Here is a 23,090-nt window from a genome sequence, read left to right on the forward strand (position 1 = left end):
CCGGTGTTTCAGCAGATCCTCTGTGTGCATGTGTTGTGTTGACTTTTCAAAGCATTTTGAGGAGCTGCCTGACTCCTCAGGGCTGCCTGTTGAGCCAGAGCCCAGGGTCCCGCTAATGTGGGTGGTGGGGGCATGGACTGCCTCAGGGTCTCCAGCCCATTTTTTGCTGTCACAGCCTGGGCAGCCAGTACCAGAGCCTGCGGCAGAAGGCAGCTGGGAGCAGAAAGGCGCTCCAGGAGCGGCATGAGGTGCTGAAGGCAGAGAGCTCTGGAGGTGGGTACCAGGGCCACTGCCTGAGGCTCTGGGGGGACAGGGAAGGGGCCCGGATCCAGGGTCTGTGCAGCAGACAGAACAGCACGGTAGGTGGGGGGGGACACGCTGAGCTGACCCCTAAACACCCCCAGGGCCCCCACGTTCCCCTGACTCTGACCTCCTCCAGCAGATGCCTCGGACCTGCAGGGCCGCCAGCTGCTGGCCGGCTTGGACAAGGTGGCCAGCGACCTGGACCGGCAGGAGAAGGCCATCACGGCCATCCTGCGGCCGCCGCTGGAGCAGGGCCGGGCTGTGCAGGACAGCGCCGAGCGGGCCAAGGACCTCAAGGTACCCAGGGCTGGGGGCACAGGCTGGCCCCGTGGGCTTCCCAGGGGCCCTGCCCACGGTCTCATGCCCGTGGGGGCTCTGGGTGCTCCACGGGTCTACTTGCCATGTGTAACGGGAAGCCGTGAGTCGCAGGGAGAGGTGCTGTTCCTAGGCTGAGAACTGAAGAGGTACCAGAGGCCTGGTACCCCCAGACATGTCTCCAGGAGAAAGGGCTCTTGATAAGGTCTTGATAAGCTCTTGAAAGGGCTCTGATGACGGCAGCACTGCAGCCCAAGCAGGTCAGCACCCAGCTGGGAGAGAGGCGGGGCGCCCGGTGGCTCAGGGACTCTGGGCCGACAGAGCCGGCCCCCTTGCCCTGACTGCAGACCTCAGTTTCTTCAGTAAAATGGGCTGGCTGCCCACTCAGGGGGCCTCGGGAGGATGGAGCACAGGAACTCCTTCACACACACACACACACACACACACACACACACACACACACACACACACACACACCCCCTCCTACACACATACACACACACCCTCCTACACACACACACACACACACACAGAGACAGAGTTTCTGGGGTCCTTGGCCCCCTCCGTTGTGGGTACAACCTTCCCCGGTCAACAGAGGAGGCTTGGAACTCAGAGCAGCGCCGTGGCCCTTGATGGGGCTCGTGCCAGGGCTGGGAGGGGCTGAGCCAAGGCCTGGTACGGGGGTGGGGGCGTGGCTGCAAACTCCTAAGCCGCATGGAGTCCTACGCATCTCGTCAGGGTTCCCCCCAAAGATGAGTAGCACCATCCCCTTGGAGTAGTGGGAACTGGAAGTGCTTGGTGTCACCTGTTGGTTTTCATCAGTCCTGAGTCCCCGTCGGGTGCATCAGAACCCCCAGGGATGCTCATTCTAGACCCCGACTCCTAGGCCAGTGCCCCAGATGCCCAGGCAGCCCCCACCCCAGGGAGGGTGTCCCGGGGGAGAGGGGCCGCTGGTTGCGGCCAACACGAGGGCTCTGGTCCCCACAGAACATCACCAACGAGCTGCTGCGGATCGAGCCCGAGAAGGCGCGCAGCACGGCCGAGGGCGAGGCGTTCGTGCGGGCCCTCCCGGACAGCGGCAGCACCGCCCTGCTGAGGACGCGGGTGGAGGACACCCAGCGCAGATATGAGCGCCTGGTGCAGCTGCTGGAAGCCGCCCAGGAGAAGTGGGTGCAGGCGGGCAGCAGGGAGGCCAGGCAGGGTGGTCAGGGGCCGGGCCACCCTCCACCCCTCAGCTAACTCCTGACTCGTGTCCTCAGGCTCGACATCGCCAACCGCCTGGAGAAGAGCCTGCAGCAGGGCCGGGAGATGCTGGCCATGTATGAGACCCAGCTGGCCCAGGAGGACACGGTGCCCGAGAGTGGCCAGGCCCTGGACAGCAGGAGGCAGGAGCTGGCGGTGAGTGTGCAGACTCCGGGCCCCGGGAGCCCCTTGCTGAGCTGGGCGTGGGCTCTAAGGGCCCCCGTTTGCCCTCCTCCTCTGGACAATCGAGGGACCCAAGGCCCAGGACAGCAGGTCTCTCCAGGTTTGGAATCCCAGCCACACAAGGGGTTTGTGCGGCCTGCGGAAATCAGGTGCTGGTATCTTCAAATCAGGTATCAGCGTAGCCACCCCCTCTCCCTGTTTCTCTGAAGGAGCAGACCTGGCCACCTGTGCTCAGACGCCCGCCGGGCAGGTCAGCCGAGCAGAGGCAGCTCTGCCCCTCGCCCGGCACCTGCCATCTTCATGGTGCCACTGGGCCACTCTAAGCGCCAGTCTGTGAGCCCGTGGGAGGCCCCTCATTCATGAACCACCTCACAGACCCCTTGCCTTGTAGCGACAGCCTCACTGGGAGTCCAGGAAGCATGCTCGGAGGGCAGCGCCTCCGCCAGGGGCCCTTCCTGTCCGTGCGCGGCGTCACCGGCCCGCGCTGTGCGCCACAGGGTTTTAGAAGCTGTTTTTCCCGGGTGGTGTTCATTGTCACGGGACGGAAATTGTAGAAGTGACCTCAGGTTTGAGGACCAACTCAGAGGCAAAGCCCTGGTCACTGACCGGGCCGGGCCTACCACCCCTTCTAAGCGGGCGGCCCCAAGCACTCTGGGCCCTGGAGCCCTTGGCCACGGTGCCCGCCACCTGCCTCTCCACCCCGCAGGCCATGGCCTCCGAGCTGCAGGCCCGGAAGGCCCTCCTCGGCGAGGTGCAGCGGAACCTGCAGGCCGCCAAGCAGTGCTCGGGCTCGCTGGCCAGCCGCTTCCAGGAGCACTGCCCGGACCTGGAGCGCCAGGAGGCCGAGGTGCACAAGCTGTGCCAGCGCTTCGACGGCCTCTGCCAGCAGGCGGAGCTCAGGTCAGGGGCCACGGGGCGGGGCTGGGGGTGGGGAGGGTGGTCTCGGAGGCCTCGGCTGAGCTAGTCTGCCTGAGGCACCCAGGGGGGATTTCTGTGGACAGTGCTGAAGGCTGTTTGTTTTCCAAATAATTGCCGCTTTGGGGAAAAAGCAATACACATACAAAATTAAAAAACCCAAAGGGGTTGTAATGACCAAACCGTTCCCCCGAAGATCAGCCCTGCTGTGAGTTTCTCGTGAGTCCTTCCAGAGCCACTCTGTGTGAGCCAGGGTTGGTAGGAAATGTAGGAACACCCATCGTGTATTTTCCTGGCCTGAACAGTCAGGAAGTGCTCCCTCCTCCTCTTGTGTTTTCTGAAAAAGGGTCTGTGAAGACTGGGTATTACTTCCTTAAATGCGTGGTAGAATTCACCCTGGAAGCCATCTGGGCCTGCAATTTTTTTTTTTTTTTGGTAAGAAGGTTTTTAACTACAAATGCAACCTCTTTTATTAGATATTGGACGATCTGGGTCATCTGATGCTTGAGCAGCTTCACAAGTTTGTGTCTTTCAAGGACACTGTACACCTCGTCAAGCTGTTGAGTTTTTGGCATGAGATGGTTCATAATATTCTCTTATCCTTGAACGTCTGCGAGATCTGAGGGAATGTCCTCACTTTCATTCCTGACATCGTATCTTCTTTTGTCGTGTTTGTTTATTCTGTTTTCTCCCCCGATGATTCTGTCTGGGGTTGATCACTTCACTGACTGTTTCAATGAAACAGCTTTGGTTGCAGTGATCTTTCCGTTTTCCTGTTTCCTGATTCACTGAATTCTGCTCATCATTATTTCCTACTATAGCTGCTTACATTAGGTTCAGTTGGCTCTTCTTTTTCTTCCTGAAGTTAGAAGCTTGGACTGTTGATCTGAGAGTCTGCTTTGTTTTTTTTTTCTCCCTCATCTAAGCACTTAAGTACATCTTGCTAAGTACTGCATTCGCTTTGTCCCACAAACGATGTTTTTATTTTCAGTGACTTCAAAAGATCTCCACACCTCCCTTGTGATTTCTCCTTGGATCTGGGAGTTATTTAGGTCCTGGGATTCACAGTGGGCATCACCTCAGGTCCGCACACTCGGGCCTGCCTGCCTTTAATGGAGGCTGTGCAGTATTCCCACCCAATACTCCATAATTTACCTGACTACTCCCCTTCCTAGTAAACGTTGCGCTGACTCCCAGTTCAGTTCCCTTTGGTAACCTCTAGAAAGGGACAGCAGGCAGCTCTCGGTGCAACCCGAGCGCTCAAAGGCCTGGCTGGCTTTGCCCCGCAGGGTCCAGAGCCTGCAGAGCGCCCGGGCTGAGCACGACGCCTTCTGCAGCGGCCGTGACCGCCTGCTTCAGTTCCTGTCCCACATCCCCAGCTACGAGCCCCAGGAGACGGACGGCCTCGGCCAAGTGGAGACCAAGCTGAACAACCAGAAGGTGAGCAGGCTGGGGGTCCGCAAGCCCCTTTGTGGATGGGCGCCTGGTCACGGTCCTGGACCAGTGGGTTCCCAGCACCCACGTCTCTGAGCTTGAGGACAGGGCCCCCCTCACCAGTCCCTCCCCGGTCCCCTGCACAAGGCCTGGCCTGGAGCAGACCCCCCCTCCCCCCCACAACCCCGCGCAGGTCTGCTAAATAAGCGGATCACTGCAGGGTCACCAGTGAGCCCTCGTGGGGGGAAACCCATTTCCATAGCCCAGAGCCCTGGCTCCCCAGAAGACAGCAGGGCCTTGGGATGAAGGACGAGGAACGGAAAAGCCAACAGCCTGGGCTCAGATCCTGCTCCCACCCCCGGAGCCACGCACCCGCAGTCCAGGCACTGCACCGCTGGACCTCCTAAACTGGAAGTGAGGACGGTGCTCGTCTCAAAGAATGTGGGGAGAGTCAGGGAGATAATCTCAGAAACACACGTGCTTAGCCTTAGCACCGTGCCTGACACCTCCATGCACTCAGTAAACACTGCCTTCCTGGCAAGGTTCGTTAGCTTGGCCCTTCTTCACAGGCCCTTAAAACCACCTTTTGGAACCAACAAACGTAAACAAGGAAGCTGCTCGTTATACCCTATGCTACAGAAGAATTCCAGACTCTAAGGAATTCAGCTACTCTATCTAGGTTTAGGATTTTTTTTTTTTCCAAGTTTTTATTTTTAAAGTCTCTGTTGTTGTACAGAACCTACTAGATGAAATAGCAAGAAGGGAAGAGGAAGTGCAGAAAGTCCACACGCACTCCCAGCAGTACCAGCAGGCTGTCAAGGTGAGATGCAACACCCCAGCAGCAGGGCCTCTTCCCCACCATCCCCACCCCCAACCCCTGGGCTGGCCCTGGGGGTGTCCTCAGGCACTGCTGGTGGCTGTGCAAACCGGCACCACCCTTTGGGAAACAAGATGGTACCAGGCATCAAATATCAGAAGGGTTTTCTACTGTTTAAAGCAGTAACTGGGGGGAATTTATCATAAAGGAAAAGATGTGAAAAAATGATAATGTGGGATTAACAAAATCAGTATGAAATAAAAAATTATTTACAATAGCCAAAGAGACAAACTAGAAGTAATCTAAATGTCCAGCATTAGCAGTGGAGACAGCTAGGAAGTTATCATCCAGCTACTTGATGGATGTTTAAGTCATCAAATTGACCCACAGAAGGATTAGGGCGGCATGAAAAAAAGCTTACGGTACAGAGTGAGATGAAGACAGCAGGAAGCCACTTTCTCTGGGCCAGGGGCGGCCTGGAGGGAGGGAGTGCGCTTTGGGGACAAAGGGGTTTGTGGGCCCGTTTTCTTTTGTCTCGTGGGTCATCCAGGGATGTGGTTGTGTGCCGTTGATGGAGCGACAGTTCTCCAAACCTCCTGGCAGTCAGAGCAAGGTGTGGCTGAGCGGAAGACCTCCACGGTCAGCCAGAAGGGGCACAGGAACACTTTGGTCTCACCTGCTCTGGTCTGCCCTTTGCCTCGTGTCTCTTACCCAGGACTACGAGTTGGAAGCAGAGAAACTCAGGTCCCTCCTTGACTTGGAGAATGGAAGGAGCAGCCACGTGAGCAAGCGGGCCAGGCTCCAGTCCCCTGCCACCAAAGTGAGGGAAGAGGTGAGCTCCGCGGGCCCAGCCTCCTGGGGCTCCATTCCTCCAGGGAGCATGGCATGCAGGCCTCAGAAGGGCATGCACAGTGGTAAACGGGGCTGGGGGCCCTCCTGGGTGCCAATAGTCTCAGTGGGAGAAGACGATGAACTTACTCTGGGCCAGCAACAGTGCCACACCTGGAAAGACAGCCTGCTGGGAGTCGTGGCTGGGGCAGTTCCCCTTGCTCCACGCCGAGTGGATCCGCACACAGAGGGCTGACGTTAACCTGTTCCTTCCGAACACGAGCGCCTTAAGGCTCAGAGACGGACCTGCTCAAGGTCCCTGGGGGTTCAGGCTTCTGACTCTAAATCCAGTTTTCTCTCTCACAGTTGAGACTAGCAGAACTCCAGGTAGGAAGTGGCAACTCTCTTTGGCATCTCTCCCCCAATGCCAGGTTTTACTCAAACACCTTATTCAGCTTGTTGATTCCTGTCTGTCTGCTCTCCTGTAGGAAGCAGCTCTTGCTGCCAAGTTTACGGAGGTTAATGCCATCAACAGACAGAGACTGCAGAACCTGGAGTTTGCACTGACCCTCCTGAGACAGGTAATGGGTCTTAGGAAGGCATCCTACTGAAAACTATCCCAACAGCTAAGACACTAGGCTCGCTCTGCCTCAGAGAAACAGAGGTGGCCGGGGGGCGTGTGCCCTCGCTGGCAGGGCAGGGCAGTGGGTGGGTGACTGAGCCAGGGTCTGTCCACACGATGGAAAACAATCGAACTGTCGCACGACAAGGTGGTCTTCTCTGGCTGCTGCAGATTCTCTCATAAGCACAATCAACAGGGTACATGCAGATTGGGGACCACCATTAGCGTGGAAAAGATAAATACACATTGCACACAAAAATATATGTGTGACAAAGGTGACTGTATCCTGTAGGATGCTGAGCTGCCTTGGTGGCTCAGACGGTAAAGAATCCGCCTGCAATGAGGGAGACCTGGGTTCGATCCCTGGGTTGGGAAGATCCCCTGGAGGAGGGCATGGCTACCCACTCCAGTTTTCTTGCCTGGAGAATCCCCATGGACAGAGGAACCTGGGGGGCTGCAGTCCATGGGGTCGCAAAGAGTCGGACACAACTGAGCGACTAAGCACAGCACAGCACATCCTATAGGAACAGGACCAGAAGGGACAGGTGGCCTTCACGTCATACCCTTCTGTGGCTTTAAGATGTTTCCCCAGATGTGTTTAAACTAGTGTTTTTAATTTCAAAAGGAAGCCTAGGGCTCTACCGGCCCGACACTGAGCGGGGGGTGGGGGTGGGGATGTCCCTTGAGGACCACAAGACAAGCATTGTGAGCCTTGGAGGGTGGGGAGACGGGGACCAACTGCACGGAGTCCAGCCCTAACCCTGCATGGTCTCCCCCTTCCCAGCAGCTGGAGGCAGGCGCAAGCCAGGAGGCCCTGCCCGGGAGCAAGCCAGGCCCTGGAGCAGAGGAGACGTGGAAGATTCAGAAGGAGCTGGATGAGGAGATGGAGCGGCGGCAGCAGCTGGAGCACGAGGTCCGGAGCGCCCAGGAGGAGATCCGGGCCCTGCGGAGCCAGAGCCCGCAGGAGGCGGTGGTGACCAGGGAGGTGCTCAGGAAGGTGCCGGACCCAGCACTGGAGGAGAGCTTCCAGCAGGCGCAGCAGACCCTGGCCGAGGAGCAGCACAAGAACCGGCTGCTGCAGGGGGAGGTGGAGGCGCTGCGGCTGCGGCTGCGTGCCCTGGAGGAGGCGGCCCGGGCCGGGGGCCAGGAGTACGTAGTCAAGGAGGTACTGCGCATTGAGCCGGATCGGGCCCAGGCTGACGAGGTCCTGAGGCTGCGGGGGGAGCTGGAGGCGCTGCGGCGGCAGAAGGGCGCCCGCGAGGCGGAGGCGCTTCTCCTGCAGCAGCGCGTGGCCGCCCTGGCCGAGGAGAAGCGGCGGGCGCGGGAGGTGGTCACAGAGAAGGAGGTGGTCAAGGTGCACAATGACCCCCAGCTGGAGGCCGAGTTCCGGCAGCTGCAGGAGGACCAGCAGCGGGAGCAGGGGCTCCGGGAGAAGCAGGAGGAGGAGCTGGGCTTCCTGCATGACAAGCTCAAGAGGCTGGAGAAGGAACGGGCCATGGCCGAGGGCAAGATCACAGTCAAGGAGGTGCTCAAGGTGGAGAAGGACGTGGCGGCCGAGCGGGAGGTGGGCGCCCTCCAGCGCCGGTATGAGGATGAGGCCGCCAGGGCCCGTGCCAGCCAGAGGGAGAAGACCGAGCTGCTCCGGAAGATCTGGGCCCTGGAGGAGGAGAACGCTAAGGTGGTTGTGCAAGAGAAGGTGCGCGAGATTGTCCGGCCTGACCCCAAGGCTGAGAGTGAGGTGGCCAACCTCCGCCTGGAGCTGGTAGAGCAGGAGCGCAAGTACCGGGGGGCCGAGGAGCAGCTCAAGAGCTACCAGAGCGAGCTGGAGGCACTTCGGAGGCGAGGCCCCCAGGTAGAGGTCAAGGAGGTGACCAAGGAGGTCATCAAGTACACGACGGACCCTGAGACGGAGAAGGAGCTCCAGAGGCTCAGGGAGGAGATCGTGGACAAGACCCGCCTCATCGAGAGGTGTGACCTGGAGATCTACCAGCTGAAGCAGGAGATCCAGTCCCTCAAAGAGGCCAAGCCCCAGGTGCAGACCAAGGAGGTGGTCCAGGAGATCTTGCAGTTCCAGGAAGACCCCCAGACCAAAGAGGAAGTGGCGGCTCTGAGGGCCCGGCTGGCTGAGGAGCACAAGAAGCAGGTAGACCTGGAACGGGAATGCGTGTCACAGGAGGAGAAGATCCAGGAGAAGGAGGAGGAGCTGGCCCGCGGGAAGGAGGTGGTGGTGCAGCAGGAGGTGGTCAGGTACGAGGAGGAGCCGGGCCTCCGGGCGGAAGTGAGCGCCTTCACCGAGAGCATCGATGCGGAACTGCGGCAGATCGACGGCCTCCGCGGCGAGCTGCGGCGGCTGCAGCGCCGGCGAGCCGAGCTGGAGCACCAGCTGGAGGAGCTGGAGCGCGAGCGGCAGGCGCGCCGCGAGGCTGAGCTGGAGGTGCAGCACCTCAAGCAACAGCTGGCCCAGCTGGAGGCGCAGGAGGGCGAGGCCCACGAGAAGGTGACCCTCACACAGAAGGTGGTGCTGCAGCAGGACCCCCAGCAGGCCCGGGAGCATGCCCTCCTGGCCCTGCAGCTGGAGGAAGAGCGGCACCGCCGGCAGGGCCTGGAGCACGAGCTCGAGACCCTAAAGCAGCAGCTGGAGCACCTGGAGAAGATGCAGGTCAAGGAGAAGGTGGTCTTCTCCGAGAGCGTCCAGGTGGAGAAAGGCGACACCGAGCAGGAGATTCAGAGGCTCAGGGGCAGTCTGGAGGCCGAGAGCCGAGGCAAGAGGGAGCTGGACGCCGAAGTGAGCCGGCTGGAGGCCAAGCTGTCGGAGCTGGAGTTCTGCAACTCCAAGTCATCCAAGGAGCTGGACTTCCTGAGGGAGGAGAACCACAAGCTGCAGCTGGAGCGGCAGAGCCTGCAGCTCGAGGCCCGCAGGCTGCAGTCGGAGATCGAGATGGCCGCGGCCGAGGCGCAGAGCCTAAGAAGCCTGCCCACAACGACTGGAGCCGACCCCGGGGCGCAGCTCGACTCACGCCTGCGGTCCCTGGAGCGGGAGCTGGACGACCTCAGGAGGCTCTCCAGGGACAAAGACCAGGAGATCGAAGAGCTGCAGCGTCGCCTGGGGTCCGTGGCCGTCAAGCGGGAGCAGAGGGAGAACCACCTGCGGCGCTCCATTGTGGTCATCGACCCTGACTCGGGCCGTGAGCTGTCCCCCGAGGAGGCCCACCGCGCCGGCCTCATCGACTGGAACATGTTTGTCAAGCTCAGGAGCCAGGAGTGCGACTGGGAGGAGATCTCCGTCAAGGGCCCCGGAGGCGAGTCCTCCGTGATCCATGACAGGAAGTCCGGCAGGAAGTTCTCCATTGAAGAGGCCCTGCAGAGCGGGCGGCTGACCCCCGCGCAGTACGACCGCTACGTCAACAAGAGCATGTCTATCCAGGAGCTGGCCGTCCTGGTGTCAGGGCAGAAGTAGGCCCGCCCCCGCTCTCGGGGAAGCCGCCGCTGGCTCGCCCCTGCTCGGAACCCTCCCCCGGGTCGTCTCTCCCTGGCCCCCCGCACAGCTCCAGTCCACTCAGAGCCCCGTGTGCCGCCACCCCAGCTGCTGGGCCCAAGCACAGGCGGGACTGGCCCCCGCTGAGCTATGTCCCTCAGCCTGGAAAGCAACCCACTTGTCCCCGGATCGTTCTCGCCTGCAGTGCCCGTCTTCCTCCCCGCCTCTCCTACACTCCTCTATCAACACACTCCCCCGGGTCACCTGGAAGCACTGACGTCTACCACTAAAGCACAAGACAGGCAGCAGCCCCATGGGCCAGCCTGCTCCGCACCGCACTGGCCTCCACACCCCAGCCGGGGAAACTCAAGGCAGGGAGGGCTCCATTCAGCAAAGCCCCGGCCCCTGGGGGCCGCCACCTGCATTCACAGCCCTCCGGATTCCAGCTCAGCTGACTCGCCATCGAGGCCTCCTGGGGAAACCGATCTCGGCGCTACGCCAAAGGAGGCGCAAAGAAACCAGAACAGCGTCTGACCCTGGTGCTTGGGTGAAGCCTAACTGTCGAGCCAGACTGTCCCAAGAGAACGCACCGTCAGAGAACGTGTCGTGGTTCTGTAACTGAAGTGCCTTCCTAGTGGACTGTCGCTGTCGGCCTTGGATTCGGTGCCTGGTCTTGCTTATTCTTTCACTGCCACTTAAGACTCCACAGTTGATTTTTTATCAAATGAAATTTGGGTTCTCTGTATCTCACGTATTATGTAAGAAAATGGGAAGTAAGAGGGAACTCTATTTATAGCGTGAAAATAAACACCTGCTGGCTTGATTCTAATTTCATGGAAAGTGTGTTTCTTCCTCTCTTTCGAGTGAGGCTGATTCCCCAGGGCCTGCTTGGCTTTCAGCCAGAATGAATGTTCCCCAACTACCAGCTCCTAAGGGAGAGAGAATTACTTGCAAATATGGTAAAAAAGAAACGCGAAAGAAACGATGTTCTGGAAACCTTGAAACAATTTATTGTGTTGCTTTATACAAGATTAACAATTTCCACACCACCCCCAACACCAACATAGTCGCTGCACAAAAGCCACAGCCCTTTCACACCCAAGAATCGCCAGCAAGGGGAGCCCGCAGCACGGTGGCCGGGACGCCTCCGCCTGCAGCCCTCCTTGCCGTGGCTCAAGTCACTCACTCTTCCGTTACCACAAATAAAGCATCAACAAGGAAAAGAAACCTCATCAACTCCCCATCAAAGAAACGTTTCCCTGAGGCAAGAGGCATCACTAGATTCCTAGGAGGAGGGCATCCTGCTCCGGCGAAAGCTGGGTGGTGCCGGGAGGTGGGGGCGCGGTGGGGACGGGCACCTCGTGTCCTCCCGCCGCTCAGCGCTCTTGGACGGACGGCCTCTGCGCCGCTCTGAGCTCAGCAATACCAATCTCTTCTTTGGCTCTTTTGCTACTACCTAAGACTAGTCTGTAAACTGGAAACCCAAGTTGCAAAAAATAGATATAGTAAAGGGACAAGGATTCCACTTGGCCCCATGTGACACACGTGTTGGTTTTTCTGTTAAAAAAAAAAAAGTCAAGCAGAGGCCTGGCCGGCTGGCTGGCCAACCGCAGTCTTGCTCCCTGGGCAGCCGGACAGCCTCTGAGAAATCGCGAGACACCAAGAGTCATATCCTGGGAGTCAGGACCCAAAAGAACTGCCCATGTCTCCACGTAGGCAGGCGCACATTCTGAGGAGGCTATTTACTCTCAACATAAGGGAAATGACTTAGCTGGAACAGTCAGTTCAGACTTCACAGGACAGGCAAGCGCCCGAAAATCCTTGAGAAGCAGCCGCTGGCTGAGTGGGGCGCGGCCTCGTCCACCTCCCAGTGAAGGCAGAGCCTGCTGTCTGGAGAGCGCGGACCTCAAGGCCTGCTTCTGCACAGCACACACTTCCCAGGGGCCTGTTCCCGGAGCTCTGCCTGAGCATGGTTTTACGATAAACTGGAATGTCTACCTGCAGCCTGGAACTCCTCACATCCTCAGCCCTCAAAGAGATGAAGAAGGAATTCGGGGCTCTGCAGCCCACCTGCATGAACTTGGGAGAAACAAAGTGGGGGGCCCTGGCTGAGCTGGGACCTGGGAGGCGGGGCCCAGGTGACCTTCCAGTCAGGATGGCCCAGGTTGTGATGTGCAACCATAGAAAACTCAAATAAGCTGGCTCTGTCTTAAATACAGACATGTCTTTAAAAAGGTCTTCATCTGAGACCCACTCAGAGGGCCGAGTGGACGTGTCCAGTCCTGCTCCACCATAAAGGCACTGGAATTATGTCTTTCTAGGAACAACATGAAGTGCGGAGAACAGTCCGATTCTATCCAATGCGTTTAATGGTAAGGATCAAAACTGAGCCAAAAATAAGTCTTTAAAAATCCTACCATAATTGTTGAATCTACAAAGGTCTTTTCTCTAAAAGAGCTTCATTGTCATGTTCAGTGGAGAGACTGGCCCCCACGATGAGCACACATTGGGTGTTCTGAGTATTTTTCAGAGAACAAGGTACCTCTCCCAGCTGGGGTGTGAGCCCGGAGGATGGACGGACACTCTAACCAACCAGGGAGCCCACTGTGGCCAGAAGGAGCCCCCGACCAGTACGCTGCGCTGAGGTACTCTGGCCAAACGCGAGGAGCTGGGCCACCTCCTCTGCCCCGCCACCAGAGCGCCCAGCACGAGCTGGCATGCTCCTTGGCCTAGCGCTGCCCCTCCAACGATTGTCTGCAACAGAGCCGCAAGGCGCCGAGCACCAGGCTGGCTAGGGCCCCCAGAGAAGCACAGGGCTGCTCCCTGAACTGAAGGCACATCACACGTGCCAAGAGACGCTCCACTTAGCACTCACGCCTTCTCCAGAAGAAAACCAATGGCAGAGCGTAGTTATCATCCAACTTCTGAGACCTCCTTGTGCAGCTTCCAGCCTTTGCCCTGAAAATCACAATTTCCTTGGTACACTGGGCCCTTTCCCATGAAGCTGAGAAGCATCTGAAAAACAGTAAGCAAAAACAGAACACAAGACTCTCAGGACCTCCTTGAAGGCAGCAGTAACCAAACCTCAAGGGGACCACTTCTGAAATAGCAAAAGTCCCCGAACACTGAGTGTTCTGGGGCTCAAAGGAGCCGGACGCGCTGGCAGGTTATCTGCGGCATGGGCAGTATGCTGGCGCTGGGAGGGCGGCCGCTGGCTGAGCACCGCCTGTGCCGCAAGGGCTGCTCCTGTTCCCAGCCACAGCTGCCATCCTGGGGCAGAGCCCGGCTCCTCGTGAGGCCTGTCAGATGCAGTGAGCACCTCTCCACTGCACACCTGGGGCCTGAAGGGCAAGCTCACAGGTGCTCATGTTCTGAGCCCACACGGGGAAGAAAGCAAAGCAGACATGAGTCAGAGCTGAGACAGCAGGCTTCTCACCGATGACCACTCAGTGTAATCCTACAACACGACGAGTGTCATAAGAGAGACATTCAAGTGGTCTCTTACAGCCCAGATGCTTTTCAGACAGCCTTTTAACTCCCAGAGGAAAAACAGGAAAGAAATGGTATAAGAAAACACTTTTCCCTTTTTTCCTGAAAATTCCACACATCAGCAGTCACGTTTCCAATAGTACTCCAATTATTTTCTGTTTGAGAGTGTTACCAAAAGCAAACAGGCAGTGCAGTCTTTCAAATGTCACCTGCTTTCGCCTGGATGGCTCAGAGACCACCAGTTTGTGGACCAAGTCCCTGCTTTCTCCATAGGAGCAGGGAGTAACTGCTGGTAAGGCTTAGCCCCGCTTTCTTTCTCTGAAGAAAGCACGGTTCTGTCTGAGAGACCTGCAGTCCACGCCTGCACACAGATGGCCTCTGGCATTCACTGTTAGGCATCAGCCTCAGGACGCCGAGCAGCGCAGCCCCCAGGCCGTGCCTGGAGCAGGTGCGGAGCAGCAGGGAGCAGCCGGCCCTGCACCACGTGCACCGAGAGCCACGGTCCCGGGACGGGGCCAGGCAGACCGCCCACTGGTCACGCGCTGGCTCGGGGCGCATGTGCCCTCTCCTTGCGCTGTGAGCCAGGGCTTGCAGGCTGGCCCCTTCTGCAGCCACTGCTGTGTGCAGGGCAGACGCAGGGAAGGACGCTGCTCAGTCCTGCCGTGCTCCCAAGCCCCCGCATCACCCCGGACTGAAGCGCACGCTGCTCCTCTCCTGGACACACGCTCCGTGAGGGGTCAGGGTCCCGCCTGAAGCCCTGCCACTGTCACCTGCCACTGCGACCGGACTTCCCCTTTCACTCACACTAAGGTCGAGTCCTGTTAGCTGGTCCCACCTGGAAGGGGTGGCAGTGTGAACCGAAAGGCCTGCAGTGCCCCAGCTAGCCCCTGGGAAATCAACACCATCACCCCTCCAGTCTTGGTTACGTTGAAGAGGAAACACTGAGCTGAGGGCAAGGAAGTCCTGAGCCGAGTACTCAGGCCACTGCGCCTCCGTGATCACACAGGGCAAGGCAGGTGTCAGCGTGGGAGAGACTGCATCCCTCGTGCCAAGTACCACAAAGACGCTCGAGCCTCCGATGACGAACCCAGATGACACAGTGATGACAGGGGGAGACGTTGTCCTTGGCAGCAGAGAAGGCCTCTGATGGAGGGGAATGGCCCGCAGTGCACCTGGAAATTACCTGGCAGGCTCTGCGGGAGGTGGGTAGACACGGCAGTGTGCGGGAGAGGCGCGGCACGAGGCGGGCTGGAGTGCACGCCGGCCAGGAGACCTGAGAGGAGACAAGAGGGAGAGGGAACAAAACACACGCTGAGACGGAGGAGCAGCCTGGGCCCGGGTGCAAACCCCAGGGTGGGAGGGCTCAGCACAGTGCCGGGGAGGCTGCCCACACTCACACACCAGACACACACAGGAACCCAGCATGGGAGAGCAGAACCCGCCAGCACAGAGGCCCAGGGGTCCCTCCTGTGCTCCAGTACGAGGGAGAAGGGAGACACTTACTGTGGCCAAGGCCGTGGTGGAACGTCCCGGGGGCAGGGCCGGTGACGATGGCATCCTTGGAGACCCCCGCTTTAGCAGAGGAGTCAGCACTGAAGGAGATCACGTGGAGGGGAAGCTGGGAGATAATCCCCAAGGGGCTCGAGTTCAAGGCCCCAGGGAGCTTGGGACTGCCAGCCTTGTAGGATGAAGACAGCAGGTTCAAGGATGAGGAGCCAGTCAACAGCACAGCCCCACTCGCTCCTTTCTGGGGAAGAAGCACAGAGCGGGGTCAGGAGTCCAGCCCCGTCCGAGCCCACTCACAAACCAAAGCTGGCACCGCACCAGGGGTGGGTTGGGGAGGGTTACATGCATGTCAGCTGCCCCTCCACTGCGGCCCCGAGGAAGGACCATTGCAGAGAACCAGCACAGAAGGGCTCCCTGAGCAGCGTTCACTTTACAAAGCAGGTATTAATTATGCCTCCTTTGTGCAAGAAAGGAATGAGAGAGTATCCTACGTGGATACCCACCAATACAGGGATATAGCAATGGCTGTATACTTCCCTCCATCACACACACACACACACACACACACACAGAGGCATTTACCTTTGGTTTTTACAAAGAAACAGAAAAAACCTAGAAACTAAGGAAGGCAGTTACAAGGGCTGGGGAAGGCAGACAGAGACGAGTGAAGCTTTGCTAAACACACCTTTCTACATGTTTGCTCTTTGCAACCACACAATCTTATATATGGGAAAAACGGAGGGGAAAAGAAGCTCTCATTCCCCAACCTTCATGCAAACCTCCTGTAATCAATCACCTGAGGCGAGCCTCAGTAACCAAGGGCTGGGTCGCGGCACCTTTGTCTCACATGTGGAGTCTCCCCAGACCCAACAGAATCACCTTGAGGACAGTCTTCTGGTCATGACATCCCTATAACTGACACCTGAGGGCAGGACTCGCTTCACATGCTCACTTGGAGAGAGGACAGGCAGGAGGCTGTGCAGGGTGAGTTTCCTGACTCCCTCTGGCCATCCAGATCCACAGCCTCCCTGCACGTGCAGTGCTGCCCAGTCCTGCCCTGTTCATCCTCCCCGGGAGACTTTTCAGGCTTTCCTGGGAGTCTGGCCACCAGAAAAGTAAAGGCCTGAAAACAGGGAGCCCGGTCCTCCTTCCAACTGGCGGGCTCGCTGTTCCTACCTGACCGTGAGCATCAGCTCTCACTCTCAGACCAGGGCGAGGCCAGTGGCCCCGCCCACAAGGCCCACAAGGGCGGCGGGCTGCAGCAGGACACTCACTGGCAGGGAGGTAGACGATGTCACGCTGCTCACCGCGCTGGGCTTCAGGGAGGAGGTCAATAACTTGGCCACACCCTGGGTCCCCCCACTAGAATCTCCATTGGGACCACCGGGAGGGGCCACCAGGGTCAACTTCTGGGGTACAGGTGGCTTCTTCACTGCAGGGCCAGGGACGGGTCGGCTGGTGGACTGTCCTGTGGAGGGAGGCTGCGTCGTGGGGAGCAGGTTCCCAGAAGCAGGGCTCTGAACCGGCGTTCCTCCAGACGAGGGGCTGCCGGACGACACCCCATGTTTGGAGGCAGAGCCCAGGAAGGGACTGGTCTTGTAGGGTGGTCCTGAAGAGCTGGCTGAGTGTGGTTTTGCTGGATGGCTCACGGCAGCAGAGCATGAAGCTGGGGTCTTATGAGAGCTGCTGCTGGAGGCTGGCGTGCCCGAGGAGGCTGGCATGGAAGCATGGAAGCTCTGGCTTTTGGTTGCTGTCTTGACAAGCTGCAGGAGGGATCGGTGACACTGAGGGGAGCCAGGCTTCGGGCCCTGAAGCTTATTGACAAATGGAGCCGGAGGGGTGAAGCTCTTCTGCGGCTGAGTGCCAGCATGAAAGACCTTGACCTGGGGGCCGGGCACAGCGGTGCCCGCCGGGGGCACGTGAGACGTCCGCGGCAAGCCGTGGTGCTTGGCTTTCGGCTGCTGCCCTTCCGGCGGGCCCTTGCCAAGAGCAGCCTGACAGGACAGCTCTTTGTAGCCAGAACTCTCTGTTTTTTTCTCCTGAGAGGACTGCCCCAGAGCCAGAGCCTGTTCAGCCAGAAAATTGAGGGGTGACTGCAGAGAGCTAGACGGTGGAGGGGCAGAAGAAGGGCTGGGCTTTGGAAAGTTCCTTTTTTCTTCTGGACATAGAACACCCGCGAGCTTCTCTGCAGGCACTTTCACAGGTGTGGGCAGTGGGAACTCTGAGCTCCCACCAGCCCTGCTGTGCAATACAGCCAGTTCCTTGGACACTGCCTCCAACGAGGAGGCAGAATTATGGACCAAGTCTCCATCCAACGAGTCCTCCAGGTTGATAGGAGCAGGGTGAGCGAGGCTGCCAGATGCCTGGGACGAGGGCTCCCTGCTTGCGGCCCCCACGCCCAGGCCTCCTCCCAGGTGCTCTGAAGGCAAAGCCAGGGGGCTGCCCGTCTGGCCTGATGAGACGGACACCTTCTTATCTGGCTTAGCAGATGATTCCTAGAGGCAAGCAGAAAAGCTCGTGTTTACAAACATCCAAAGGTGCCAACCCTGGCCCTGCTGAAGGGACTCGAGCGTGAGAAAACATACAGGCAGCAGGCCTTCCAGCGTGATCGCGAAGCCAGGGAGGAAAGGAACAGGAGGCCTGCGTGGATTCGGAAATGCTGCAACCCCACCACCCTCTGGCCACAGCTGGGCGGGCTGGGCTGACCCAGGCATTCTGCCACCCCAACACACACAAGGAAACCGTTGTTTCTGAAAAACTGTACGACTTGAACAACAAGATGTGCTCCGTTCCGGCCCTCAACCCACCTCAGCTCCCAGCCACGGTCAGGATGAAAGGGGACTGCTTTCGCTCTCTCCCTCCTTGGTTTCGCCAGCACCTAACTCCCCTCTGGGCTCACAGTCCTGTTACTCCTGCCTCCCCAGCACCTGGTGCAGTGAGTCTTAGGGACATCAGAGGAGATCAACAGACACTTGGGAGTAACTGATCTGCACACTCCTTCCCTTGGGCTGTTCAGGGACGGTGAGGGGCGCTACAGAGCCTCAGGAATTGGCAAAAATTTTGGTGAAACGGCAATTTTACTACATCGAGAGAGCTCTGCAACATCGAAGTCATTTTGCAGTTTTCAGTCTCCAGCCATCGCACTCCCCTCTGCGTCTGTCAGTCAGCTGGACAAAGCCTCCTGCCTGCCCGATGCCAATCCAGGCTCACCTGCACTTGGCTCAGGGGCGCTCTTCTGTAAAAGGTAAGGACAATTCACCAAGAAGACCTCATTTAACTTCACAACAACCCCAGGAACTGGCCAGGTAGGTGATGCTTCCTAGACCTGGGGCTGGAGGGCACTGGTGGCCCAGGTCAGGTCTCTGTCCTGCAGACCCCAGGCCCCTCCTGTGGGCCAGGCCGCCTCCTGGTACAACCTCATCCCGAAGAGCTATCCTCAGACCAGCAAAGCTCCATGAGCTGCCAGGAGCATGGCTGCAGAGAGCTAAGAACAGGTGGCACATGACTGGGCAGGCTGACTCACCTTCACCTTCATTTTGCAAGAGGCCATTACTTTCTTCTTGGCCCTGTGCAAAGGAAGGAACACAGGAAAGATTCAGAGGAGATCCTCAGAGATAAAAATGCCAGTAGTCCTAACAAGTGAAAACACTGAGACACTCACAGAATTGACGTCAGGTGCCCGTGGCCTCGTCTGCTCTCCTTAAACAGAGTCCTGGAACAAAGAGACACGGGGAAGTTCTCACGAGCCCCTGAAAGCAGTCTGCTCCCCGAGCCTCCCCACCTCCCCAGTATGCAGGGACTGTCACCCATTAATGTCAGGGGGCTGCTGAGGGGGCCTTATGTAGCTGCCTGGCCACCCGAAAGCCACAGAGCTAGGATTCCCCCAAAAAAGCGAGGACTCTGCCCCCAGACCTCTCAGAGTGATTCTTCCCCTAAGGGCAGGAGCACTCTCCTTACTACCTGTTCTCATCCCCCTTCAAATGCCCAACTTTTCCCAGAGAAGCTCAACAGAATTTTCTTTATGCCCTTCCCTACGTACCGTCGGGAGTTCAATCTACAGTGAGAAGAGCAATTCCACTTGAAGGGACTCTAAGAGAAGGCCTACTTGACCAAGAACACTCCCTATCTCCACGGGGAGGGTCCTAGGAAGACGCCGAGCAGGAAGCACCAGGTGTGATCTCCCACCTGGACAACTACACTACACTAGCCGAACCCATCTGATGGAACCACTCTATAATTTCAGAGGCTGGTCAAGCTTGCAGCTTCCAGGGGAGGACTTAGACAAGTAAACTGTGGTTCATCCTGGCTCTCAGCACAGGAGCAGCCACCCACCCCCCACCTGGTGGCCCGCAGCTGCAAGTGTTCCTGGAGCAGCTTGCACACAGCTTGGAACCAGTGTGGGAAAAAGGACCTTGTCTCCAAAGACCAGGGACCTGTGCTCTGATGGCCAATCGCTGCTTCTGATCATGGGGGTGGGAGGTGCACACAGGGCAGCAGCCCACTGCTGTCGCACTACTGGCTGAAGCAACTGCCAGGGGACTTAAAGGGCCAGCACCCCCTTTGCTGCCGCTGCTGCTAAGTCGTTTCAGTCGAGTCTGACTCTTTGCGACCCCATAGACGGCAGCCCACCAGGCTCTGCTGTCCCTGGGATTCTCCAGGCAAGAACACTGGAGTGGGTTGCCATTTCCTTCTCCAATGCATGAAAGGGAAAAGTGAAAGTGAAGTCGCTCAGTCGTGTCTGACTCTTAGTGACCCCATGGACTGCAGCCTACCAGGCTCCTCCATCCATGGGCTTTTCCAGGCAAGAGTGCTGGAGTCGGGTGCTACTGCCTTCTCCGAGGACCCCCTTTAACCTCTTCCTTTTTATCATTTCCGCCCCCTTTGGAAGTTAGACGTTAAAGACTAGAGCATTAAAAAAAAAAAAACTACATATGTGGGAGAAATCAGACAGTGACTGCATGTGGCTAGGGAAACGCTTGGAAAAGACGTAAGAATAACACGTTAAGTTCACACCTCAGGCTGATCCTTGACATAGAGACAGCCTATGCTAAAAACAAAACTCAAAACAAGCAAACTCCAGGAAAAGGGGAGAATCTGATTTTCGGAGTTACCACATTATTAGATTCAAATGTCTGCTGTTCAACAGCAACAACAAACACAAGGGACATGAAGAACAGGAAATACGGCCCGTTCAAAGGAAGACACAGATCACAGAAACTGTCTGAGAGAAGTCCAAATGGCAGACACACCAGACAAGATCAACTGTCCTAAAGGTGGACAAAGAACTAAAGGAAGACGTGGAGAAAGAAAATAATGTGAAATAATATCAATAAAGAGATAAGAAACCTGAAAAGAAACCAGAAAGAAATTCTAGAACCGAAAAGGACAATAACAAATGAAAAATTCAGTAGATTCAAAGGCAGATTTGAGCAGGCAGAAAAAAAACAAAGAACCTGAAACAGGACAATGAAGATGATTGAGACTGAGGAGCAGAAAGAAAAGACTGAAGAAAAGTAATCAGAGTCTGAAGGACCCATGGGACCATCAAGCGCGCGCACACCCTCACAACACGGACGTCCCCAGAGGACAGAGAAAGGGGCCCAGAAGAGTGAAGAAATAACGGCTGAAACTTTCCAAATGTGAAAACAGACCACGTAAGCGTAAATATATGAATATAAATATCCAAGAAGTGCAAAGAACTCCACATAAGATGAAATCGAGAGACCCACACCAAATACATGATAATCAAACTCTCAAAAGCCAGAGACAAAGACAGAATATTGAAAGCATCCAGAGACTATTGAATCATCACACACGAGGGATCCTCAATAAAATTATCAGCAGATTTCTCATCAGAAACTTTGGAGGCCAAAAGACGGTGGGCTGATACATTCAAAGTCTAAAGTAAAAACAGTGTCAACCAAGAACCCTGTATCTGACGAAACTGACCCTCAAGAGTGGGGGAGATGTAAATCAACTATACTTCAATCGAAGAGTGGAGGATATCCCCAGATAAGATAAAATTTGAAGCTGTTCATGATCAAAAAACCTATCCTGTAAAAAATTCTCATGGGTCCTGAGGGTGAAATGAAAAGACAGCACCTCAAAGTTACATGCACAAATAAAGATCTCAGAAAGGTGAATATACGAAGACCACTAAAGAAGCCAGTGTCATTATAACAATGGTTTGTAATCGTACTTTTTAAAGTATGATTTAAGAGACTAATACTAATTTAAAAGCTGGTAAATATTATGACGACTTTGGTTGGTAACTCTAAATCCTGTCTTCTACATAATTTAAGAGGCATTTCTAAAACTACTAGTTGATGTTTTGGGGCACACAATGTATAAAAATACTTCTGTGACAGCAGCAGAGCTGTATGGGGGCAGAGTTTTAAGATGTTAATCAACTTACAGAAGTATTAGTAACTACTTTAAAAAATAACAATTCAACACTCTAATCAAAAGACAGAGACTGGCAGAATAAATAAAATACATGATCTGATCTAACTATATGCTATCTGTTGCTGCTGCGGTGCTATGCTCAATCGTGTCCAACTTCGTGCGACCCCATGGACTGTAGCCCACCAGGCTGCCTGGGACGTGGGATTTCCAGGCAAGCTACAAGAGCCAAAGACAAGAACAGACTGGAAATAAAAGGACTGAAAAAGGTACTCCATGCAAAAATAACCAAGAGAGCAGAGGCAGCTATATTAACATCAGACAAAACAGACTTTAACTCGAGAAAGGTTACAAAAGATACAGAAAGCTGTTACATATTAATAAAAGGCTCAATACCGCAGAAGATACAGCGATTGTAAACACTCATGCACCTGAAAAACCTTTCAAACATACGAAACAAAACTGACGGAACGGAAGAGACGAGTAAACAGCTTCACAATAAAAGCTGGAGATTTCAGTACCCCTCACAAGAGAGAATAATCAGAAGATAAACCAACAGAGGACTTCACACAATAAACCAATTAGATGTAACAGAGAGACTCAAGACACTGTACCCAACAACAGAATACACTTTCTCAAGTGCACATGGGACATTTTCTAGGATAGACCATATGTTAGGCCACAAATGAACTCTCGGTAGATTTTAAAAGACAGATACCATACAAAGTATCTTCTCTGATCACATCGGAATGAAGTTAGAAATCAGTAACAAAAGGAAAACTGGAAAACAAAATTGTAAGAAAAAAAAGGCAGATACATTAGACAAAACAACTTTTAACAACATACTTTTAAACGATCAATGGATCAAAGCAGAAATCACAAAGACAATTAGAAAATACTTAAAAAAAAAAAATGAAAATGAAAACACAACATACCAAAATCTATAGGACAAAGTGAAAAGTGGTGCTAAGAGAGGAAATTTTTAGGTATAACTGTTTACATTAAGAAACAAGGAAGGTCTTGAATCAACAACCCAATTTTATAAGGAACAGAAAAAAGAAAAACTAAACTTAAAGCCAGCAGAATGAAGGATATATTAATAATAAAGATTAAAGAAGAAATAAGGAAAACAGAGAATAAACAATAAACAATAACAGGCCTATTTAGACTTCCTATTTTTTTCTGATTCAGTCTTGCTAAGTTTTGTGTTTTTAGAAACTTGTCCATTTCATCTATGTTGAAAGACACTATCCACAGAGTAAAAAGGCAACCCAAAGAACAAAGAAATATTGGGAAATTATGTATCTGATAAGGGATTAATATCCAGAATACATAGTGAACTCTTAAAACTTAACACAAAAAAAGCACACCAATTTAAAAATGGGCAAAAGACTTGAATAAACACATCTCCAAAGAGGATATACAAATGTACAGTTAGTACGTGAAAAGATGCTCGATATCACTAATCACTAGCAAAGTGAACTATGGGGCACCACCTCATATCCATCAGGATGATTACTACCAAAAAAAAAAAAAAAACCAACAACTGTTGGTGGGGA

General features: G+C 55.5%; 2 protein-coding genes across 5 annotated transcripts in view; one reads left to right on the plus strand and one right to left on the minus strand.

The window, feature by feature from the left end:
- Nucleotides 1-10,963, plus strand: part of PPL (periplakin) — a 48,345-nt gene extending 37,382 nt beyond the window's left edge. Inside the window, exons 13-22 of one of the 3 annotated variants that reach the window (XM_070362767.1) lie at nt 176-273; nt 440-600; nt 1,606-1,784; nt 1,878-2,016; nt 2,750-2,943; nt 4,248-4,398; nt 5,129-5,212; nt 5,925-6,041; nt 6,526-6,618; nt 7,444-10,963. In XM_070362767.1, coding sequence (XP_070218868.1) covers nt 176-273; nt 440-600; nt 1,606-1,784; nt 1,878-2,016; nt 2,750-2,943; nt 4,248-4,398; nt 5,129-5,212; nt 5,925-6,041; nt 6,526-6,618; nt 7,444-10,116 — 3,889 coding nt within the window. In that variant the 3' untranslated portion in view covers nt 10,117-10,963. The remainder of the gene's footprint in view (nt 1-175; nt 274-439; nt 601-1,605; nt 1,785-1,877; nt 2,017-2,749; nt 2,944-4,247; nt 4,399-5,128; nt 5,213-5,924; nt 6,042-6,525; nt 6,619-7,443) is intronic. The other 2 variants (XM_070362769.1, XM_070362768.1) reach the window with 2 other exon arrangements.
- Nucleotides 10,964-11,121: 158 nt separating this feature from the next.
- UBN1 (ubinuclein 1) overlaps nt 11,122-23,090 on the minus strand; it is a 33,148-nt gene continuing 21,179 nt past the window's right edge. For both annotated transcript variants that reach the window (XM_070362770.1, XM_070362771.1), the window contains exons 13-18: nt 18,791-18,841; nt 18,653-18,695; nt 16,404-17,624; nt 15,127-15,370; nt 14,807-14,896; nt 11,122-13,149 (exon numbers count right to left, since the gene is read on the minus strand). In XM_070362770.1, coding sequence (XP_070218871.1) covers nt 13,100-13,149; nt 14,807-14,896; nt 15,127-15,370; nt 16,404-17,624; nt 18,653-18,695; nt 18,791-18,841 — 1,699 coding nt within the window. In that variant the 3' untranslated portion in view covers nt 11,122-13,099. The remainder of the gene's footprint in view (nt 13,150-14,806; nt 14,897-15,126; nt 15,371-16,403; nt 17,625-18,652; nt 18,696-18,790; nt 18,842-23,090) is intronic.

This window comes from Bos mutus, chromosome 25 (assembly GCF_027580195.1).
Source record: "Bos mutus isolate GX-2022 chromosome 25, NWIPB_WYAK_1.1, whole genome shotgun sequence".
In the NCBI taxonomy this organism is placed as follows: domain Eukaryota; kingdom Metazoa; phylum Chordata; class Mammalia; order Artiodactyla; family Bovidae; genus Bos; species Bos mutus.